Source organism: Triticum urartu, chromosome 3A (assembly GCF_056163025.1).
Source record: "Triticum urartu cultivar PI428250 chromosome 3A, HENAU_Tu73, whole genome shotgun sequence".
NCBI classification, from domain to species: Eukaryota; Viridiplantae; Streptophyta; class Magnoliopsida; order Poales; family Poaceae; genus Triticum; species Triticum urartu.
The window spans coordinates 186,761,288-186,779,366 of NC_141875.1; the positions used below are offsets into that span (position 1 = coordinate 186,761,288).

General features: G+C 40.4%; 2 protein-coding genes across 10 annotated transcripts; both read left to right on the plus strand.

Annotated features, from left to right (window-relative positions):
- Positions 1 to 810: 810 nt before the first annotated feature.
- Positions 811 to 5,968, plus strand: LOC125543482 (uncharacterized). 7 transcript variants are annotated; one of them, XR_015618556.1, is made up of 7 exons: positions 814 to 1,254; positions 1,462 to 1,584; positions 1,985 to 2,121; positions 2,723 to 2,809; positions 3,051 to 3,141; positions 3,650 to 3,885; positions 5,608 to 5,968. XR_015618556.1 is itself a non-coding variant. In XM_087546755.1 (6 exons), exons 2-6 carry the CDS (start codon positions 1,542 to 1,544, stop codon positions 5,639 to 5,641), a joined length of 330 nt encoding a protein of 109 aa, XP_087402881.1. In that variant the 5' UTR covers positions 818 to 1,254; positions 1,462 to 1,541; the 3' UTR covers positions 5,642 to 5,966. The 7 variants fall into 7 exon arrangements, 4 of the variants coding, with proteins under 4 accessions (XP_087402881.1, XP_048562804.1, XP_087402880.1 ...); XM_087546755.1 differs by lacking the exon at positions 1,985 to 2,121 and having other exon boundaries at positions 818 to 1,254; positions 3,811 to 3,885; positions 5,608 to 5,966; XM_087546754.1 differs by having other exon boundaries at positions 821 to 1,584; positions 3,811 to 3,885; positions 5,608 to 5,964.
- A 364-nt stretch (positions 5,969 to 6,332) lies between these two features.
- LOC147979143 (uncharacterized) lies at positions 6,333 to 12,801 on the plus strand. 3 transcript variants are annotated; one of them, XM_087546756.1, is made up of 7 exons: positions 6,337 to 7,642; positions 8,244 to 8,330; positions 8,572 to 8,662; positions 9,332 to 9,406; positions 11,171 to 11,376; positions 12,250 to 12,533; positions 12,718 to 12,801. In XM_087546756.1, the coding sequence occupies exons 1-6, from the start codon at positions 7,600 to 7,602 to the stop codon at positions 12,528 to 12,530; spliced, it is 783 nt and encodes a 260-aa protein (XP_087402882.1). In that variant the 5' UTR covers positions 6,337 to 7,599; the 3' UTR covers positions 12,531 to 12,533; positions 12,718 to 12,801. The 3 variants fall into 3 exon arrangements, 1 of the variants encoding a protein (XP_087402882.1); XR_015618559.1 differs by lacking the exons at positions 12,250 to 12,533; positions 12,718 to 12,801 and having other exon boundaries at positions 6,334 to 6,775; positions 6,983 to 8,330; positions 9,171 to 9,406; positions 11,129 to 11,319; XR_015618558.1 differs by lacking the exons at positions 12,250 to 12,533; positions 12,718 to 12,801 and having other exon boundaries at positions 6,333 to 8,330; positions 9,171 to 9,406; positions 11,129 to 11,319.
- Positions 12,802 to 18,079: the final 5,278 nt, after the last annotated feature.

Below are 18,079 nucleotides of genomic sequence, written 5' to 3' on the forward strand. Positions count from 1 at the left end.
AAAACATTTGTAAAAAGGAACATACTTGAAGTGTAACTATTATGCATCTTTTTTAATGCTCCCTTCTCCTGTCTTGCTCTATATAGGTGCACTATGAACTTCAAGTTATTTGTGGTGTGAATCCTCAGTGCGGTCAAGGGTGGAACTGCTGATCTTTTTAAGAAAAAGGGCAAATTTGAATACTCCCACATCACCTTTTGGGCAACACGTGAGGGATCAAATTCTGCTGCCACAGATCCAGTACTGTTCTTCGCTGAATGCAGCAATGATGATGAAGATGACAAGGAAACACCTCCCCTGTGCGTCCCAGTATTTAGTTCTTGGATATCTGATGGTATGCTCTCAGCTCTCTTTCACACAGTAGGTATCTTGTATTCTGTGATTTGCATAGTTAGTTGAAATAGAAGTGGTAAAACAAGAGTGCTTGGCTTGTGAGAATTAGAAGAACCTCCTTACTTTGTAGTGCAATTATGTTTATGCTCTACATGCATATTCCAGAATTGTGTATAGCCTATGTACTCAAAGCTTCCCTCTTTGCGTACTAACAGAAACTGTGTATAGCCTATGTTCATTTCAGAGATTCAGAAAATTTTTAAGGCTGACCAAAACTTCTATGTCAGGAAGGTCAAAGCTGCGTTGAAGAGCTACTCCCAGAAACAAGGGGTTTGTGCATTCACCTATGTTGTTGTATTCTTTGTTTTATACCTGTGTTTGCTTAAAACATCTTCTATCTATCTATCTATCTATCTATCTATACCTATACTAATTCTAGACTTCCTAAAAATTCCCCAATCTTTTATTTTTTTAGAAAAACTCCACGTTCAATCTATAAAAAAGTTCCCCACGTCTAGGGAGAACTCCACGTCCAATTTATGGCCCGCAAGATCCAACCTTTTTTTTCTTACAAACTCCATGTTAAATCTATGGAAAACTTCTCCACGTTCAATCAAGGGAGAACTACATGTTCAATTTACGGCCCGCACGTCCAATCTATTTTATTCTCACATAACAAACTCCACGTTCAATCTATTGAGAACTTCTGATATTTTGGAGGTCCAACAGCCCAAGCGTGTTTGGATGGAAATCCTGGGACCGTGCCTATCCATGGCGGCGACAAAGACGGCGGCCAGATCTGGACTGCTCCCTGCTACGAGGAAGGAAGTGCCGCCGCTCCGTCTCCGGGTGGTGGCTGCTTTCAGTCCAGAGGAAGAAGGAAGGGTCGCTGCGGTTGCTCCCGGCGTCTTAGTTGAAAAGGCAAATAACCTACCCCCTCTCCAAATTTTCTTCTTCGAGTAATCACTTCTCCAATTTTTTAGGATGCAATTGCTTCATGTACACAGCCTATTTTGTGCTTGATTAGTGAGAGTGCCTGGTAGCTTCATGTACCGTGACCTATTTTGCTTCTCCGTCGCGTGATTGTCGCCACTTCTTTCTCTAAATGCGAGGTCGTTTATTCTTTAGAGGAAATAGTCAAACAGATGCGGTGTTGGGGCGGTGCTGATCAATGAGGAGCTACATGGTGTGAGACACGCAGCACACACATGTCCTGCAAGTGGCCGGACCTATGCGTATCGGTCGACAATGGTGAGATCAAACTGGTGTTATGGAACTCTGTCCAGCAAACAACGTATTTTCTCTTCGCATGGCCTTTCCTCTGCCAGTCTGAATCTGAATTATGTCTTTCTATTTTACAATGTGTTGGAAGTGTTTGATGAATTGTTAAGTTGCCAATAGTTGAATTCATATAGAAGAGTCTTACTAACGAATTTGTTAAGTCTTTCATGTACTGTGTTTCAAAACTGCATTTGTATTCACTAAGGACATTCATGTTTTCAACCAGCACTAGCGCTTTAGTTGTATGACGTACGGTTTGTAACTAAACTGCATACTGATTGCACCTGGACAGTCGAAGTATAACACAATTTCAAGTTTCAAATTGTGTCTTTCTTCTAAGATTGTCACCACTTCTTTCTCCAAATGCGAGGTCGTTTATTCTTTAGAGGAAATAGTCAAACAGATGCGGTGTTGGGGCGGTGCCGATCAATGAGGAGCTACATTGTGAGACAAGCAGCACACACATGTCCTGCAAGTGGCCGGACCTAGGCGTATCGGTCGACAATGGTGAGATCGAACTGGTGTTATGGAACTCTGTCCAGCAAACAACGTCTTTTCTCTTCGCATGGCCTTTCCTCCGCGAGTCTGAATCTGAATTATTTCTTTCTATTTTACAATGCGTTGGAAGTGTTTGATGAATTGTTAAGTTGCCAATAGTTGAATTCATATAGAAGACTTTTCCTAACGAATTTGTTAAGTCTTTCATGTACTGTGTTTCAAAACTGCATTTGTATTCACTAAGGGCATTCATATTTTCAACCAGCACTGGTGCTTTAGTTGTATGAGGTACGGTTTGCAACTAAACTGCATACTAATTGCACCTGGACAGTCGAAGTATAACACAATTTTAAGTTTCAAATTGTGTCTTTCTTCTAACTCTACCCTCTCATCTACAAATGAGTTATTTCACCATAAGTTTTTATGTTGTTCGCATTCCACCAGGAAGATGAAGTAGAACTCTACTTATCTTAATAATTTAGTGCAGTATGATATATGCAACAGTTGTCCTAATCATTAAAATTTTCCAAAGAGTATCCTTCGGTTTGTTTGCTTCCTATTTCCAAAAGGTCTCTACTGTTTGTTTTTTAGCTGAGATTTTTTTATTTAGGTACTTCACTAGAGAGGAGCGATCTGCAAGAGTTGGCTGCTATGTATATATATGTTACGGGCCAGCGCACAGATTTTTTGCCGTCGAGTAAGTTCAAGCCCTTAAGATGATTTCTAAATTTCATAGTGTTAGTTCAAATTATGTGATCTTTATAACTGAAGTTGATCATAGTCAGAGCATTTGAAAATGTTGTTCAGTAAATGACTGAAATTAGAAGTATGCCTATTTGTAGCATATTGTAGAGGGGTAGTTCCACTTCCAAGTATCAAATGTACCTTATGTTCAGATAAAATTTTCCTTTATATTGAATACATCTCATGCCTTGCAGGATCAACTTCCTACACACAAGTGAATTACTTCTGGAGTTCAATTGTTACTACATTGAAGAGAAATACGATAGCATCTAATAATCCACTAAGGTATTCAATGTGTTTTCTTCTTTGGTTGAAAATTGCTTCCCGTCCATTGCATAATGTGTAGAAATATCATAGTACTTCTGCTGAAGTCATAAAAAAACGCTTCCATTACATAATTTGTACAGAAATCATAGAGTGCTTACTATTGGCATCCTCGCCTTTCGTTGATGACAGAACTTGGTAACCACACTAAATAGCATTTATTTTTCGGCTGAGAATGCTTCCTCCAGCGGATAAATCTGTGTACTATGTCCTGAACATCACGAGATAATGCGAATGTTGTATGGCTTTCAACCCACCAACTTTTCTTGATTGTCTTTGAATTTCAACATAGTGATTAGCTACACAATTTCTTACCAATTAGAAAGAACTGAACTGTTTCTTCTTCCACTGTTTCTTTACTTTCTACTATAGTCTTTGCATTTTAACTGCACTTTTTTTATGAAAGGTACATTCATCACATCGTCAAACTATGGGTTTACACCACAACATTTCCTTTCTCATGTATTAGGTTGCTAGGCAAAACCATGACAGCTACAAGATGAATTTTAAGCTCTATAAAAAGAATATATCAGAAGTGCATGGATCCTATTCTTTACCTTTTTTATTTGGCATGTGGAGTTACCGACTTCATATTCTATGTGGATATAAGGATGGATTTACTTGGGTCAGGCACACTTTGTTGTGGGGTTACGGCTACAAGGGGATGCTTCATCAGAGATCAGGGTTGTTGGTACAAAATATGAGGTGACTATTGGAAATTTATTCAGATCATTGTAACAGAAACTCATCAATTCCCTGCTATTGATTATTTTCCGAATTGGAGTATGTGCCTAATCACTGTTTTGTCTTTGTACCATTAGAGCTTTACAGCCATTTTATTGGGGATAAAATGAAGTGATAAACCTACAGTACTTGAAAATATTATTTCCTTTGTGGAGAACAGACAAAATGGGGAAAGGCCATGGCAGCCACTGAATTTTTTGCCAACTACTAGCTGTAATCTGAGGAATGTACCGCTTTTGTGAAAACTTCATCTTAGATATATGAAAGAATATTTCTCTATATGTATATTTCAGGTGGAAACCTGCAACTTTTAGGCCTAATATATACTTTTCTTAATGAAAGTTTGATCGAACTAGGAACAACTAATTAATCATGTTCTCTGCATACGTGTGTCATTCATTATATACGTATATTATACATATCTAATGCAATATAAGAAATCTTTAGAATCTTGACAAGAACTTTGTTCCAGAAAGGACCATGCTTCTTTCTCCTATATCTTATAGGTTGATTTTGTCAACTACGTAAATTAAATCTTCATGCCCTATGCCTCGGGTTTTATACTGTTCTATCCATTTCGAGAAAATCTGTGGAAATCCTAATGTTCAGACCTAGCTATGACAAATAGTTCATGTACTACTATTTCCGTAGTCATACTTCACTAAGAGGACACAAATCTATACTCTGCCAAATTGTAATAATCCTCATAAGCGTACGACACTATATGTCATCTTTGCATATTCATTATAATACGTCTTTAATAATTTATTTTTTTGTCATTACCACAACTAGAGGTTGCTTAGCTTCTCCAACATACTATTTTCGATGTGATCAAACATTTCATGCCGTACATGCCATCTAATGTAACTTCATACAACATGTTTTGCTTCTTCAGCACCCATCTGCTCTTGCTGTTTGTGGAATGGAATTGTATTTGGTTCAAAATAAGAAATTATCACATGTGAGAAGAATAGTGCAGAGCAAATAAAATCACACTACCTTTTGCTTGATGGTTCACCGTTATAACTAAATATGACAAGGCAAAACTATACACATATTTGTTTTTGTTTTGTAAGTACAATTGTACGTGTTATATCTCACATTAATATATCTGTACATGGATTTCATTTATGGCTATATGTATTTGTAGTGATCGTAGAAGAAATCAAAAGCCTTGAGGTTGTGATGGTTTTAAATAATATTCATATATTTACATATTGTTAATTATAAATTTGAAAACATATCTGCAGGAGCAAAGTGGTAATAAGTTCTAACACTTATGAAAATTATTTGTTTATCGGCCAATACTTAACTTTTAGTATTGTATTTTAGGATCCAAATTTTCATATATTTCTATCAACGTCAAATCAGTAAGTTGTCAAGTTGTAGTTTGTCATAAATACTAAAGTGTAACAGCTATTTCTGTCAATTTGTGCATAGTACAATGTAATTCAAAGGTCACCAAGTTACGCTATATAATGTCGGTAATAAGGAACTTCGTGAAAGACTATAGTCATTTTGTCCCATGGAAAGTACTTGATAACTTAATATGTCTCTATAATAAATGTTTGAATATATTTTCCTATATTCTTACGTAAAAACATTTGTAAAAAGGAACATACTTGAAGTGTAACTATTATGCATCTTTTTTAATGCTCCCTTCTCCTGTCTTGCTCTATATAGGTGCACTATGAACTTCAAGTTATTTGTGGTGTGAATCCTCAGTGCGGTCAAGGGTGGAACTGCTGATCTTTTTAAGAAAAAGGGCAAATTTGAATACTCCCACATCACCTTTTGGGCAACACGTGAGGGATCAAATTCTGCTGCCACAGATCCAGTACTGTTCTTCGCTGAATGCAGCAATGATGATGAAGATGACAAGGAAACACCTCCCCTGTGCGTCCCAGTATTTAGTTCTTGGATATCTGATGGTATGCTCTCAGCTCTCTTTCACACAGTAGGTATCTTGTATTCTGTGATTTGCATAGTTAGTTGAAATAGAAGTGGTAAAACAAGAGTGCTTGGCTTGTGAGAATTAGAAGAACCTCCTTACTTTGTAGTGCAATTATGTTTATGCTCTACATGCATATTCCAGAATTGTGTATAGCCTATGTACTCAAAGCTTCCCTCTTTGCGTACTAACAGAAACTGTGTATAGCCTATGTTCATTTCAGAGATTCAGAAAATTTTTAAGGCTGACCAAAACTTCTATGTCAGGAAGGTCAAAGCTGCGTTGAAGAGCTACTCCCAGAAACAAGGGGTTTGTGCATTCACCTATGTTGTTGTATTCTTTGTTTTATACCTGTGTTTGCTTAAAACATCTTCTATCTATCTATCTATCTATCTATCTATACCTATACTAATTCTAGACTTCCTAAAAATTCCCCAATCTTTTATTTTTTTAGAAAAACTCCACGTTCAATCTATAAAAAAGTTCCCCACGTCTAGGGAGAACTCCACGTCCAATTTATGGCCCGCAAGATCCAACCTTTTTTTTCTTACAAACTCCATGTTAAATCTATGGAAAACTTCTCCACGTTCAATCAAGGGAGAACTACATGTTCAATTTACGGCCCGCACGTCCAATCTATTTTATTCTCACATAACAAACTCCACGTTCAATCTATTGAGAACTTCTGATATTTTGGAGGTCCAACAGCCCAAGCGTGTTTGGATGGAAATCCTGGGACCGTGCCTATCCATGGCGGCGACAAAGACGGCGGCCAGATCTGGACTGCTCCCTGCTACGAGGAAGGAAGTGCCGCCGCTCCGTCTCCGGGTGGTGGCTGCTTTCAGTCCAGAGGAAGAAGGAAGGGTCGCTGCGGTTGCTCCCGGCGTCTTAGTTGAAAAGGCAAATAACCTACCCCCTCTCCAAATTTTCTTCTTCGAGTAATCACTTCTCCAATTTTTTAGGATGCAATTGCTTCATGTACACAGCCTATTTTGTGCTTGATTAGTGAGAGTGCCTGGTAGCTTCATGTACCGTGACCTATTTTGCTTCTCCGTCGCGTGATTGTCGCCACTTCTTTCTCTAAATGCGAGGTCGTTTATTCTTTAGAGGAAATAGTCAAACAGATGCGGTGTTGGGGCGGTGCTGATCAATGAGGAGCTACATGGTGTGAGACACGCAGCACACACATGTCCTGCAAGTGGCCGGACCTATGCGTATCGGTCGACAATGGTGAGATCAAACTGGTGTTATGGAACTCTGTCCAGCAAACAACGTATTTTCTCTTCGCATGGCCTTTCCTCTGCCAGTCTGAATCTGAATTATGTCTTTCTATTTTACAATGTGTTGGAAGTGTTTGATGAATTGTTAAGTTGCCAATAGTTGAATTCATATAGAAGAGTCTTACTAACGAATTTGTTAAGTCTTTCATGTACTGTGTTTCAAAACTGCATTTGTATTCACTAAGGACATTCATGTTTTCAACCAGCACTAGCGCTTTAGTTGTATGACGTACGGTTTGTAACTAAACTGCATACTGATTGCACCTGGACAGTCGAAGTATAACACAATTTCAAGTTTCAAATTGTGTCTTTCTTCTAAGATTGTCACCACTTCTTTCTCTAAATGCGAGGTCGTTTATTCTTTAGAGGAAATAGTCAAACAGATGCGGTGTTGGGGCGGTGCCGATCAATGAGGAGCTACATTGTGAGACAAGCAGCACACACATGTCCTGCAAGTGGCCGGACCTAGGCGTATCGGTCGACAATGGTGAGATCGAACTGGTGTTATGGAACTCTGTCCAGCAAACAACGTCTTTTCTCTTCGCATGGCCTTTCCTCCGCGAGTCTGAATCTGAATTATTTCTTTCTATTTTACAATGCGTTGGAAGTGTTTGATGAATTGTTAAGTTGCCAATAGTTGAATTCATATAGAAGACTTTTCCTAACGAATTTGTTAAGTCTTTCATGTACTGTGTTTCAAAACTGCATTTGTATTCACTAAGGGCATTCATATTTTCAACCAGCACTGGTGCTTTAGTTGTATGAGGTACGGTTTGCAACTAAACTGCATACTAATTGCACCTGGACAGTCGAAGTATAACACAATTTTAAGTTTCAAATTGTGTCTTTCTTCTAACTCTACCCTCTCATCTACAAATGAGTTATTTCACCATAAGTTTTTATGTTGTTCGCATTCCACCAGGAAGATGAAGTAGAACTCTACTTATCTTAATAATTTAGTGCAGTATGATATATGCAACAGTTGTCCTAATCATTAAAATTTTCCAAAGAGTATCCTTCGGTTTGTTTGCTTCCTATTTCCAAAAGGTCTCTACTGTTTGTTTTTTAGCTGAGATTTTTTTATTTAGGTACTTCACTAGAGAGGAGCGATCTGCAAGAGTTGGCTGCTATGTATATATATGTTACGGGCCAGCGCACAGATTTTTTGCCGTCGAGTAAGTTCAAGCCCTTAAGATGATTTCTAAATTTCATAGTGTTAGTTCAAATTATGTGATCTTTATAACTGAAGTTGATCATAGTCAGAGCATTTGAAAATGTTGTTCAGTAAATGACTGAAATTAGAAGTATGCCTATTTGTAGCATATTGTAGAGGGGTAGTTCCACTTCCAAGTATCAAATGTACCTTATGTTCAGATAAAATTTTCCTTTATATTGAATACATCTCATGCCTTGCAGGATCAACTTCCTACACACAAGTGAATTACTTCTGGAGTTCAATTGTTACTACATTGAAGAGAAATACGATAGCATCTAATAATCCACTAAGGTATTCAATGTGTTTTCTTCTTTGGTTGAAAATTGCTTCCCGTCCATTGCATAATGTGTAGAAATATCATAGTACTTCTGCTGAAGTCATAAAAAAACGCTTCCATTACATAATTTGTACAGAAATCATAGAGTGCTTACTATTGGCATCCTCGCCTTTCGTTGATGACAGAACTTGGTAACCACACTAAATAGCATTTATTTTTCGGCTGAGAATGCTTCCTCCAGCGGATAAATCTGTGTACTATGTCCTGAACATCACGAGATAATGCGAATGTTGTATGGCTTTCAACCCACCAACTTTTCTTGATTGTCTTTGAATTTCAACATAGTGATTAGCTACACAATTTCTTACCAATTAGAAAGAACTGAACTGTTTCTTCTTCCACTGTTTCTTTACTTTCTACTATAGTCTTTGCATTTTAACTGCACTTTTTTTATGAAAGGTACATTCATCACATCGTCAAACTATGGGTTTACACCACAACATTTCCTTTCTCATGTATTAGGTTGCTAGGCAAAACCATGACAGCTACAAGATGAATTTTAAGCTCTATAAAAAGAATATATCAGAAGTGCATGGATCCTATTCTTTACCTTTTTTATTTGGCATGTGGAGTTACCGACTTCATATTCTATGTGGATATAAGGATGGATTTACTTGGGTCAGGCACACTTTGTTGTGGGGTTACGGCTACAAGGGGATGCTTCATCAGAGATCAGGGTTGTTGGTACAAAATATGAGGTGACTATTGGAAATTTATTCAGATCATTGTAACAGAAACTCATCAATTCCCTGCTATTGATTATTTTCCGAATTGGAGTATGTGCCTAATCACTGTTTTGTCTTTGTACCATTAGAGCTTTACAGCCATTTTATTGGGGATAAAATGAAGTGATAAACCTACAGTACTTGAAAATATTATTTCCTTTGTGGAGAACAGACAAAATGGGGAAAGGCCATGGCAGCCACTGAATTTTTTGCCAACTACTAGCTGTAATCTGAGGAATGTACCGCTTTTGTGAAAACTTCATCTTAGATATATGAAAGAATATTTCTCTATATGTATATTTCAGGTGGAAACCTGCAACTTTTAGGCCTAATATATACTTTTCTTAATGAAAGTTTGATCGAACTAGGAACAACTAATTAATCATGTTCTCTGCATACGTGTGTCATTCATTATATACGTATATTATACATATCTAATGCAATATAAGAAATCTTTAGAATCTTGACAAGAACTTTGTTCCAGAAAGGACCATGCTTCTTTCTCCTATATCTTATAGGTTGATTTTGTCAACTACGTAAATTAAATCTTCATGCCCTATGCCTCGGGTTTTATACTGTTCTATCCATTTCGAGAAAATCTGTGGAAATCCTAATGTTCAGACCTAGCTATGACAAATAGTTCATGTACTACTATTTCCGTAGTCATACTTCACTAAGAGGACACAAATCTATACTCTGCCAAATTGTAATAATCCTCATAAGCGTACGACACTATATGTCATCTTTGCATATTCATTATAATACGTCTTTAATAATTTATTTTTTTGTCATTACCACAACTAGAGGTTGCTTAGCTTCTCCAACATACTATTTTCGATGTGATCAAACATTTCATGCCGTACATGCCATCTAATGTAACTTCATACAACATGTTTTGCTTCTTCAGCACCCATCTGCTCTTGCTGTTTGTGGAATGGAATTGTATTTGGTTCAAAATAAGAAATTATCACATGTGAGAAGAATAGTGCAGAGCAAATAAAATCACACTACCTTTTGCTTGATGGTTCACCGTTATAACTAAATATGACAAGGCAAAACTATACACATATTTGTTTTTGTTTTGTAAGTACAATTGTACGTGTTATATCTCACATTAATATATCTGTACATGGATTTCATTTATGGCTATATGTATTTGTAGTGATCGTAGAAGAAATCAAAAGCCTTGAGGTTGTGATGGTTTTAAATAATATTCATATATTTACATATTGTTAATTATAAATTTGAAAACATATCTGCAGGAGCAAAGTGGTAATAAGTTCTAACACTTATGAAAATTATTTGTTTATCGGCCAATACTTAACTTTTAGTATTGTATTTTAGGATCCAAATTTTCATATATTTCTATCAACGTCAAATCAGTAAGTTGTCAAGTTGTAGTTTGTCATAAATACTAAAGTGTAACAGCTATTTCTGTCAATTTGTGCATAGTACAATGTAATTCAAAGGTCACCAAGTTACGCTATATAATGTCGGTAATAAGGAACTTCGTGAAAGACTATAGTCATTTTGTCCCATGGAAAGTACTTGATAACTTAATATGTCTCTATAATAAATGTTTGAATATATTTTCCTATATTCTTACGTAAAAACATTTGTAAAAAGGAACATACTTGAAGTGTAACTATTATGCATCTTTTTTAATGCTCCCTTCTCCTGTCTTGCTCTATATAGGTGCACTATGAACTTCAAGTTATTTGTGGTGTGAATCCTCAGTGCGGTCAAGGGTGGAACTGCTGATCTTTTTAAGAAAAAGGGCAAATTTGAATACTCCCACATCACCTTTTGGGCAACACGTGAGGGATCAAATTCTGCTGCCACAGATCCAGTACTGTTCTTCGCTGAATGCAGCAATGATGATGAAGATGACAAGGAAACACCTCCCCTGTGCGTCCCAGTATTTAGTTCTTGGATATCTGATGGTATGCTCTCAGCTCTCTTTCACACAGTAGGTATCTTGTATTCTGTGATTTGCATAGTTAGTTGAAATAGAAGTGGTAAAACAAGAGTGCTTGGCTTGTGAGAATTAGAAGAACCTCCTTACTTTGTAGTGCAATTATGTTTATGCTCTACATGCATATTCCAGAATTGTGTATAGCCTATGTACTCAAAGCTTCCCTCTTTGCGTACTAACAGAAACTGGTTATAGTTAGCATGATTAAGCCTCATACTTTTTTTAAGTCTCTTAAGGTTTAAAGATGGGCATCTCAAATATTAGAAATTGAAAACGTGAAAGTATTAGACCACTTAAGCATTTTCCTTAATCATTTAGCGATCTGAACTTCTGAACATGTACTAGAAGGATGCCCCCTGTGTTGCTGTGGAAATTTGTAGTTAAAACACTGGTAAACTACAATTAGTGTAGCTGGCATTGTAGAAGCATGAATTATTAGAAATGCCATTTTCCAAATATGTTTGTATAAGATATATAGATTACCCAAAATCTGTGGTGGCTCCTCCGAGAAAATTACATCCAGTCATTGAATTGTTGGTCCAATGAAATCAATGAATCAGAATTAATGAAGCTTTGCTCAATTCTTTTCCGAACACTGGGCCAAACACAGTGATATTTCCACATCCTCGACAGTGATGGCATGTTTGCCTGGTGCAATTTTTAGTCCCACCATAACTATTTTGGTGGATAGTAATGTGTCCCTAGGCAGCTTACGTACTCTAAATTTCCGTATCAATGGGTTCTCTTCATTGGCTTTTAGATCCATCTTTTGCACTTAGCTTTGTGTTTTTCCTTTTTTATGAGAAGTCTGATAATATAATTACTTTTGTTTGGACGAAAGTTCGTTGCTTCCACTGTGAGTTTCTAGGGAAAAAAATTGTTCACCCATATCATGAATCATATTATGGGCGTTACGAGGACTTTGTTGGAATGGCTCATGGAGACCATAGCATTTGTAATGAAGAAATTATCAGTGCATGCGACTTCCATGCTGATATGATGTGCACATTAAAAGAGGATTGGATCTTTTTTGATCCCAACATGGATGCTATGATTGCTCGAGCGAATCCCATTAAGAATTGGGCTACGGAGATGCTGAAATGGGAGAACAGAATCTTTTGACAGGTATGTCTGTTGCCTAACTTGGAAATTTTAGTTTTGTGGTTGCATCGAGGAGGAAATATTTCTCTCAGCGTGTTTCAATAAAACTAGAGATAGCCCTATCAGGATATGGTTTGCACCAATAATTAAATATGTATTAGTTTATCCCATTTTTGTATGATATAACATACTTTGTTCTACTTTGCAGTCATGCTCGATCTTTTTTTTTCTGAGATAGATCAGATGGACTCTTGAAATTGAGATTCTTGAAGAGCTTTCCTGGGAGCACGCGTACAAGCTTAGTTAACATTTGCTAGAACTGTTTATTATATTCTTCCGTTGAAGTGTATCTCAACTTCTTAAGTGTGGTGTTAGTTTGTCAACCATGATGCAAATTATCCTTGATGCTACTCGAGTATGTGGATATCTAATGTCAGGTTTCCATGTGGGCACTTCATCACAAAGCTATACAGAACAACAACAATTTACATGTTGGGCGTTCAGTTCTATTTCCTGGTGCTGCTGGTGGCGGCAGTAGTGGTCGTTCGTCCTGCAGCACCTGTTAGTCACTATATAGGGATATAATGATATGAAGCAGACGTACAACAATGGTCACCAGGTGATTGCCTAGCAGTAGCAGTGTGTTTGATAGCGCGAAAGCAAGGGAATGGGAATTTGCAAGAGATTAAGATAGTCCCAATCTCATGTTTGGTCTGTGATGGGAATTCTAGTCGTGGGAATCTGAAAAGATGTTTCATCCCACCAAAATTAACAATGGGACTAAGAAAGAGATATGTGGGAATTAGCCTCCTTAATTTATTTTTCGTCAACTTTTTTGCACCCACCCCCCGAAATCAAAGGAAACACTTTATATTTATAGTTCGATAGTCCGATAGGAGACCATTGCCAGACCACTTGCTGGCCGTCGATTCTATATCGAAAAAGTCTTTCATCTCGCTTTATATATAAAGCAACATAGCCGAACCGCTACAAGGTGATGAAAAATCAAAGGTAAAGCAAGATTACAACCCTAAGACGAAACACCCGAGGCTACTGACAAGAAGAGACCCCCCCCCCCCCCCATGTCCTCTCGCTCCGGGCCGTGGAGCGCTGATCCTGCATGCAGACACCGAGGACCGAGAGCGATGAGATCGACGTCATGTGTAAAAGATAAGAAGCTGCTAGGAACACCTCTTGCCAGATTCGAGGGGGCATAGAGAGAGAGAGAGAGGATCCGAGCTCGCTCGTCGATGTCGAAGAGACGTAATCGAAGGGTGCCTGAGCTCTATGGCGACGTCCCCAAGGGGGTGACGATGCCACACGCCACCGTCGCCGCGGCCGAAAGACGATCGAGGGTTTTCACCTGAAGCCCTGACACGGAGAGGGGGACCACAACGATGCCCCCAAGAGGGACGCGACACCCACATGCATCGCCTCCACCGGCACCAAAGCACGAAGCTTTCGCCCAGAGTCTCACCCACTGAAGGAAATATGCCCTAGAGGCAATAATAAAGTTATTATTTATTTCCTTATATCATGATAAATGTTTATTATTCATGCTAGAATTGTATTAACCGGAAACTTAGTACATGTGTGAATACATAGACAAACTAAGTGTCACTAGTATGCCTCTACTTGACCAGCTCGTTAATCAAAGATGGTTAAGTTTCTAGCCATGGACAAGAGTTGTCATTTGATGAACGGGATCACATCATTAGAGAATGATGTGATTGACTTGACCCATCCGTTAGCTTAGCACGATGATCGTTTAGTTTGTTGCTATTGCTTTCTTCATAACTTATACATGTTCCTATGACTATGAGATTATGCAACTCCCGGATACCGGAGGAACACTTTGTGTGCTACCAAACGTCACAACGTAACTGGGTGATTATAAAGGTGCCCTATAGGTGTCTCCAATGGTGTTTGTTGAGTTGGCATAGATCAAGATTATGATTTGTCACTCCAAGTATCGGAGAGGTATCTCTGGGTCCTCTCGGTAATGCACATCACTATAAGCCTTGCAAGCATTGTGACTAATGAGTTAGTTGCGGGATGATGCATTATGAAAAGAGTAAAGAGACTTGCCGGTAACGAGATTGAACTAGGTATTGAGATACCGACGATCAAATCTCGGGCAAGTAACATACCGATGACAAAGGGAACAACGTATGTTGTTATGCAGTTTGATCGATAAAGATCTTCGTAGAATATGTAGGAACCAATATGAGCATCCAGGTTCCTCTATTGGTTATTGACCGGAAGTGAGTCTCGGTCATGTCTACATAGTTCTCGAACCCGTAGGGTCCGCACGCTTAACGTTCGCTGACGATCGGTATTATGAGTTTATGTGTTTTGATGAACCGAAGGTTGTTCGGAGTCCCGGATGTGATCATGGGCATGACGAGGAGTCTCAAAAAGGTCGAGACATAAAGACTGATATATTGGAAGCCTATATTTGGACATCAGAATGGTTCCGAGCAGTTCGGGCATTTTTCCGGAGTATCGGGAGGTTACCAGAACCCCCCAGAGAAGTTATGGGCCTTATGGGCCATAAGAAGGAAGCACACCAGCCCACAAGGGGCTGGTGCACCCCCTTGGGTAGGAGACCGAATTGGAATAGGTTTGGGGGGGTTGTCGGTGTCAAAACCGGCGGATCTCGGGTAGGGGTCCCGAACTATGCGTCTAAGGTCGATGGTAACAGGAGACAGGGGACACGATGTTTACCCAGGTTCGGGCCCTCTCTATGGAGGTAATACCCTACTTCCTGCTTGATTGATCTTGATGGATATGAGTATTAGAAGAGTTGATCTACCACGAGATCGTAATGGCTAAACCCTATAAGTCTAGCCTGTATGACTATGGTAATGAGTCTCTCTCTATTTCTGGACTAAGTCCTCTGGTTTATATAGACACCGGGGGGTCTAGGGTTACACAAGGTCGGTTACAAAGAAAGGAATCTACATATTCGGCCACCAAGCTTGCCTTCCACGCCAAGGAGAGTCCCATCCGGACACGGGTGCAGTCTTCGGTCTTCGTATCTTCACAGCCCATCAGTCCGGCCCATGGCTAACACGCCGGATGCCCAAGGACCCCTTAATCTAGGACTCCCTCAGTAGCCCCCGAACCAGGCTTCAATGACGAGGTGTTCGGCGCGCAGATTGTCTTTGGCATTGCAAGGCGGGTTCCCCCTCCGACGACTTCCAAGTAACGTATTCGGCTTTTAATCCCATGTCGCGTCCCTCGGCTTCTGTGTATCTATGACTTCATCTTCCACGTGTCAGGCGAATGCGGACGGTCAGGGTATTTTTTGCAAATAACACCCTAGCCATGCAAGAAAGAGCGTCTATTTAAAGAGATTGGATCTCAGATCCTTTCGGCACCACGCGGAGAAAATCCTCAGAGACTGCCAGGAAAGACCATTCCAAGATGGCTAACATTCCCAGCTCCTCTTCCCATTCCAACCTAGAGAGAGGTGAGTGGGAGAGGTGCTCTGTGTCCCACAACCAATTGGAGAAGTTGCAAACGATGGGATTTCTTCCTCCTGCAGAATTGGTCCCTGTTCGAGCAGGATTGGCCTCCTTCAACGGCAAAACCAAGGCGGAGGATTTCCCCAATCCGTCTGCGGGATAACGAGTGTGCTTCGTCCCCTATCTGCTGAGGGGCATGGGATTTCCAATTCACCCATTCTTCCGAGGGCTTCTGGAGTATTATGCCCTCCTGCTGCACAATTTTACCCCAGCCTCCGTCCTGCACATTGCGGGTTATGTTGCTTTATGTGAACTATTCCTGGGTTGTGAGGCCCATTTTGCTCTGTGGAGAAAGTTGTTTTGCCTTGTCCCGCGCAACCACGAGGGATCGATATTTGAAGTGGGCGGGGCCGAAATATGGCGTATTGCTGAGACTGGATACCTATCCGACACACCGAAGAAAACTTCTAAAGAGTGGACCTCTGAGTGGTTCTACATTGATGACGTCGTACTTCCAGATCCAGTCCGGAGAGGTCTCCCTGAGTTTGCGAGTGTTCCTCTGAAGAAACACCACAACTGGCGCCCTCGGAGCCTCGAGGAGGAAGATAGTGCGGAAGTTCACCAACTCCTGAGCAAGATCATGACGCTTGCCCAGTCCGGGTATATGATAGTCGAAGTGATGGCGACCTCCATAGTACGGGGAGTTCAGCCACTCCAATACAGAGGACTTACCATGTGGAATTACAATGGGGAAGATGACACCTCCCGCTGCGGCAGGAAAGGTCCATACACCCCTGCCGCCCTAGTCAAAATATTGGTCGAACTGTTCAAGGGTGAGGAAGAGGAGTTCACGCGCATCACACACACAGAAGGATGTTCCGTGTACAATCCTCCTAGCTGGGTGAGCCCCCAACCTTTTTTCTCCACTCATTCCCCTCCCTGAGCTTTGTTCACTGAAATATTAACCCGTCCATTTATAACAACACTGGCGAAAGATTTCCGAGGGGCTTTACAGCCCCGCCCCACAGCCCGAGGGCCACAATCAGGACCTTGACCCCGGATTCGAAGAGGATCCAGATATATTTGTGGTGCTAGAGAATGGGACATTTTACCAAACGAGTTATGACGGCACAGAGGTGGCCATCGTCGCCGCCTATCCCGGTCTTCTCCCTGCTTCTCATGTAAGTAATTAGGAGACACTTTGTCTGAGAGGGTTTCCGCATTCTTTCTTGCTCACCGCGGCATCCTGTGCTCAGAAGGGGAGGCATTCAGTGCGTTGGGCCGCCACAGGGGCATCTCCGAAGAGAGAGGCTCCCGCGCCGGGCATGCCTTCGAAGAGGAAGGCAAAAGGAGACACGGTCGGGCCTTCCTTGAAAAGGTATGGGTTTGCAACTATGCTTCTTTTTAGCAGTCGCGTCTAACCATGACTCATATATTCATTTTGTATCAGAAAAAAGGTTCGACAGACTATGTCTGGGGACCTGGCTAGTCGTGCTTCTAATAACCAAGATTCGGTCCCGGCCGAAGAGAAGGGGCCCGATATGGGAGTGGCGTCGGACTGTCCTTCTGCCGAGGGTTCGGAAAATATGTCCATCACCAATTCGGAGGTGGAGAGCACCATGGACCACCGGCGCCGGAAGGCCGTTTTACGAAATCCCCGCTTCTCAAAAGAGGTGTTCGGTGCCTTCAGCTCGGCTGATGCATACATCCGAGCTGCTCGAGACGGGCTTAAGAGAGCCACCGAGCAGCATTTGAAAGATGTGCAAGTAAGTTTACCTTGCCCGAATTTGATAACCATGAGCCAGTAGCCCCCGAGATTTGAAGCAATTGGGAGAAATGTTTTAAGGATCATTGTGTAACCAGGTTCTTATGGAGAAGAACGACTTGCTAGCCCAAGAGCTGGAGCAGTGCCGGACACAGCTAACTGCTACTGCCACTGAACTGGAGAAGTTCAAGAAGGCATCCTCTGGTAATATTTCCCTGCATCGAGAAACAAAAATTTATACGCCAACTATATTAAAACTGTTGCTTGTCTCATAAAATGGTCATCGGACCAACTGGAAGAGGAACTGAAGGCCGCGCAGACGAGCGAAAGAGAGG

Excerpts from the sequence above, each read along its gene's own strand:
- LOC125543482 (XM_048706847.2), top strand. The coding sequence starts at position 1,542 with ATGTCCTGCAAGTGGCCGGACCTATGCGTATCGGTCGACAATG. Across the intron at positions 1,585-2,722 it reads ATGCGTATCGGTCGACAATG|GTACTTCACTAGAGAGGAGC; the intron begins GTGAGATCAAAC and ends TTTTTTATTTAG. Across the intron at positions 2,810-3,050 it reads CACAGATTTTTTGCCGTCGA|GATCAACTTCCTACACACAA; the intron begins GTAAGTTCAAGC and ends CATGCCTTGCAG.
- LOC147979143 (XM_087546756.1), top strand. The coding sequence starts at position 7,600 with ATGTCCTGCAAGTGGCCGGACCTAGGCGTATCGGTCGACAATG. Across the intron at positions 7,643-8,243 it reads AGGCGTATCGGTCGACAATG|GTACTTCACTAGAGAGGAGC; the intron begins GTGAGATCGAAC and ends TTTTTTATTTAG. Across the intron at positions 11,377-12,249 it reads TAGTTCTTGGATATCTGATG|TTCGTTGCTTCCACTGTGAG; the intron begins GTATGCTCTCAG and ends TTTGGACGAAAG.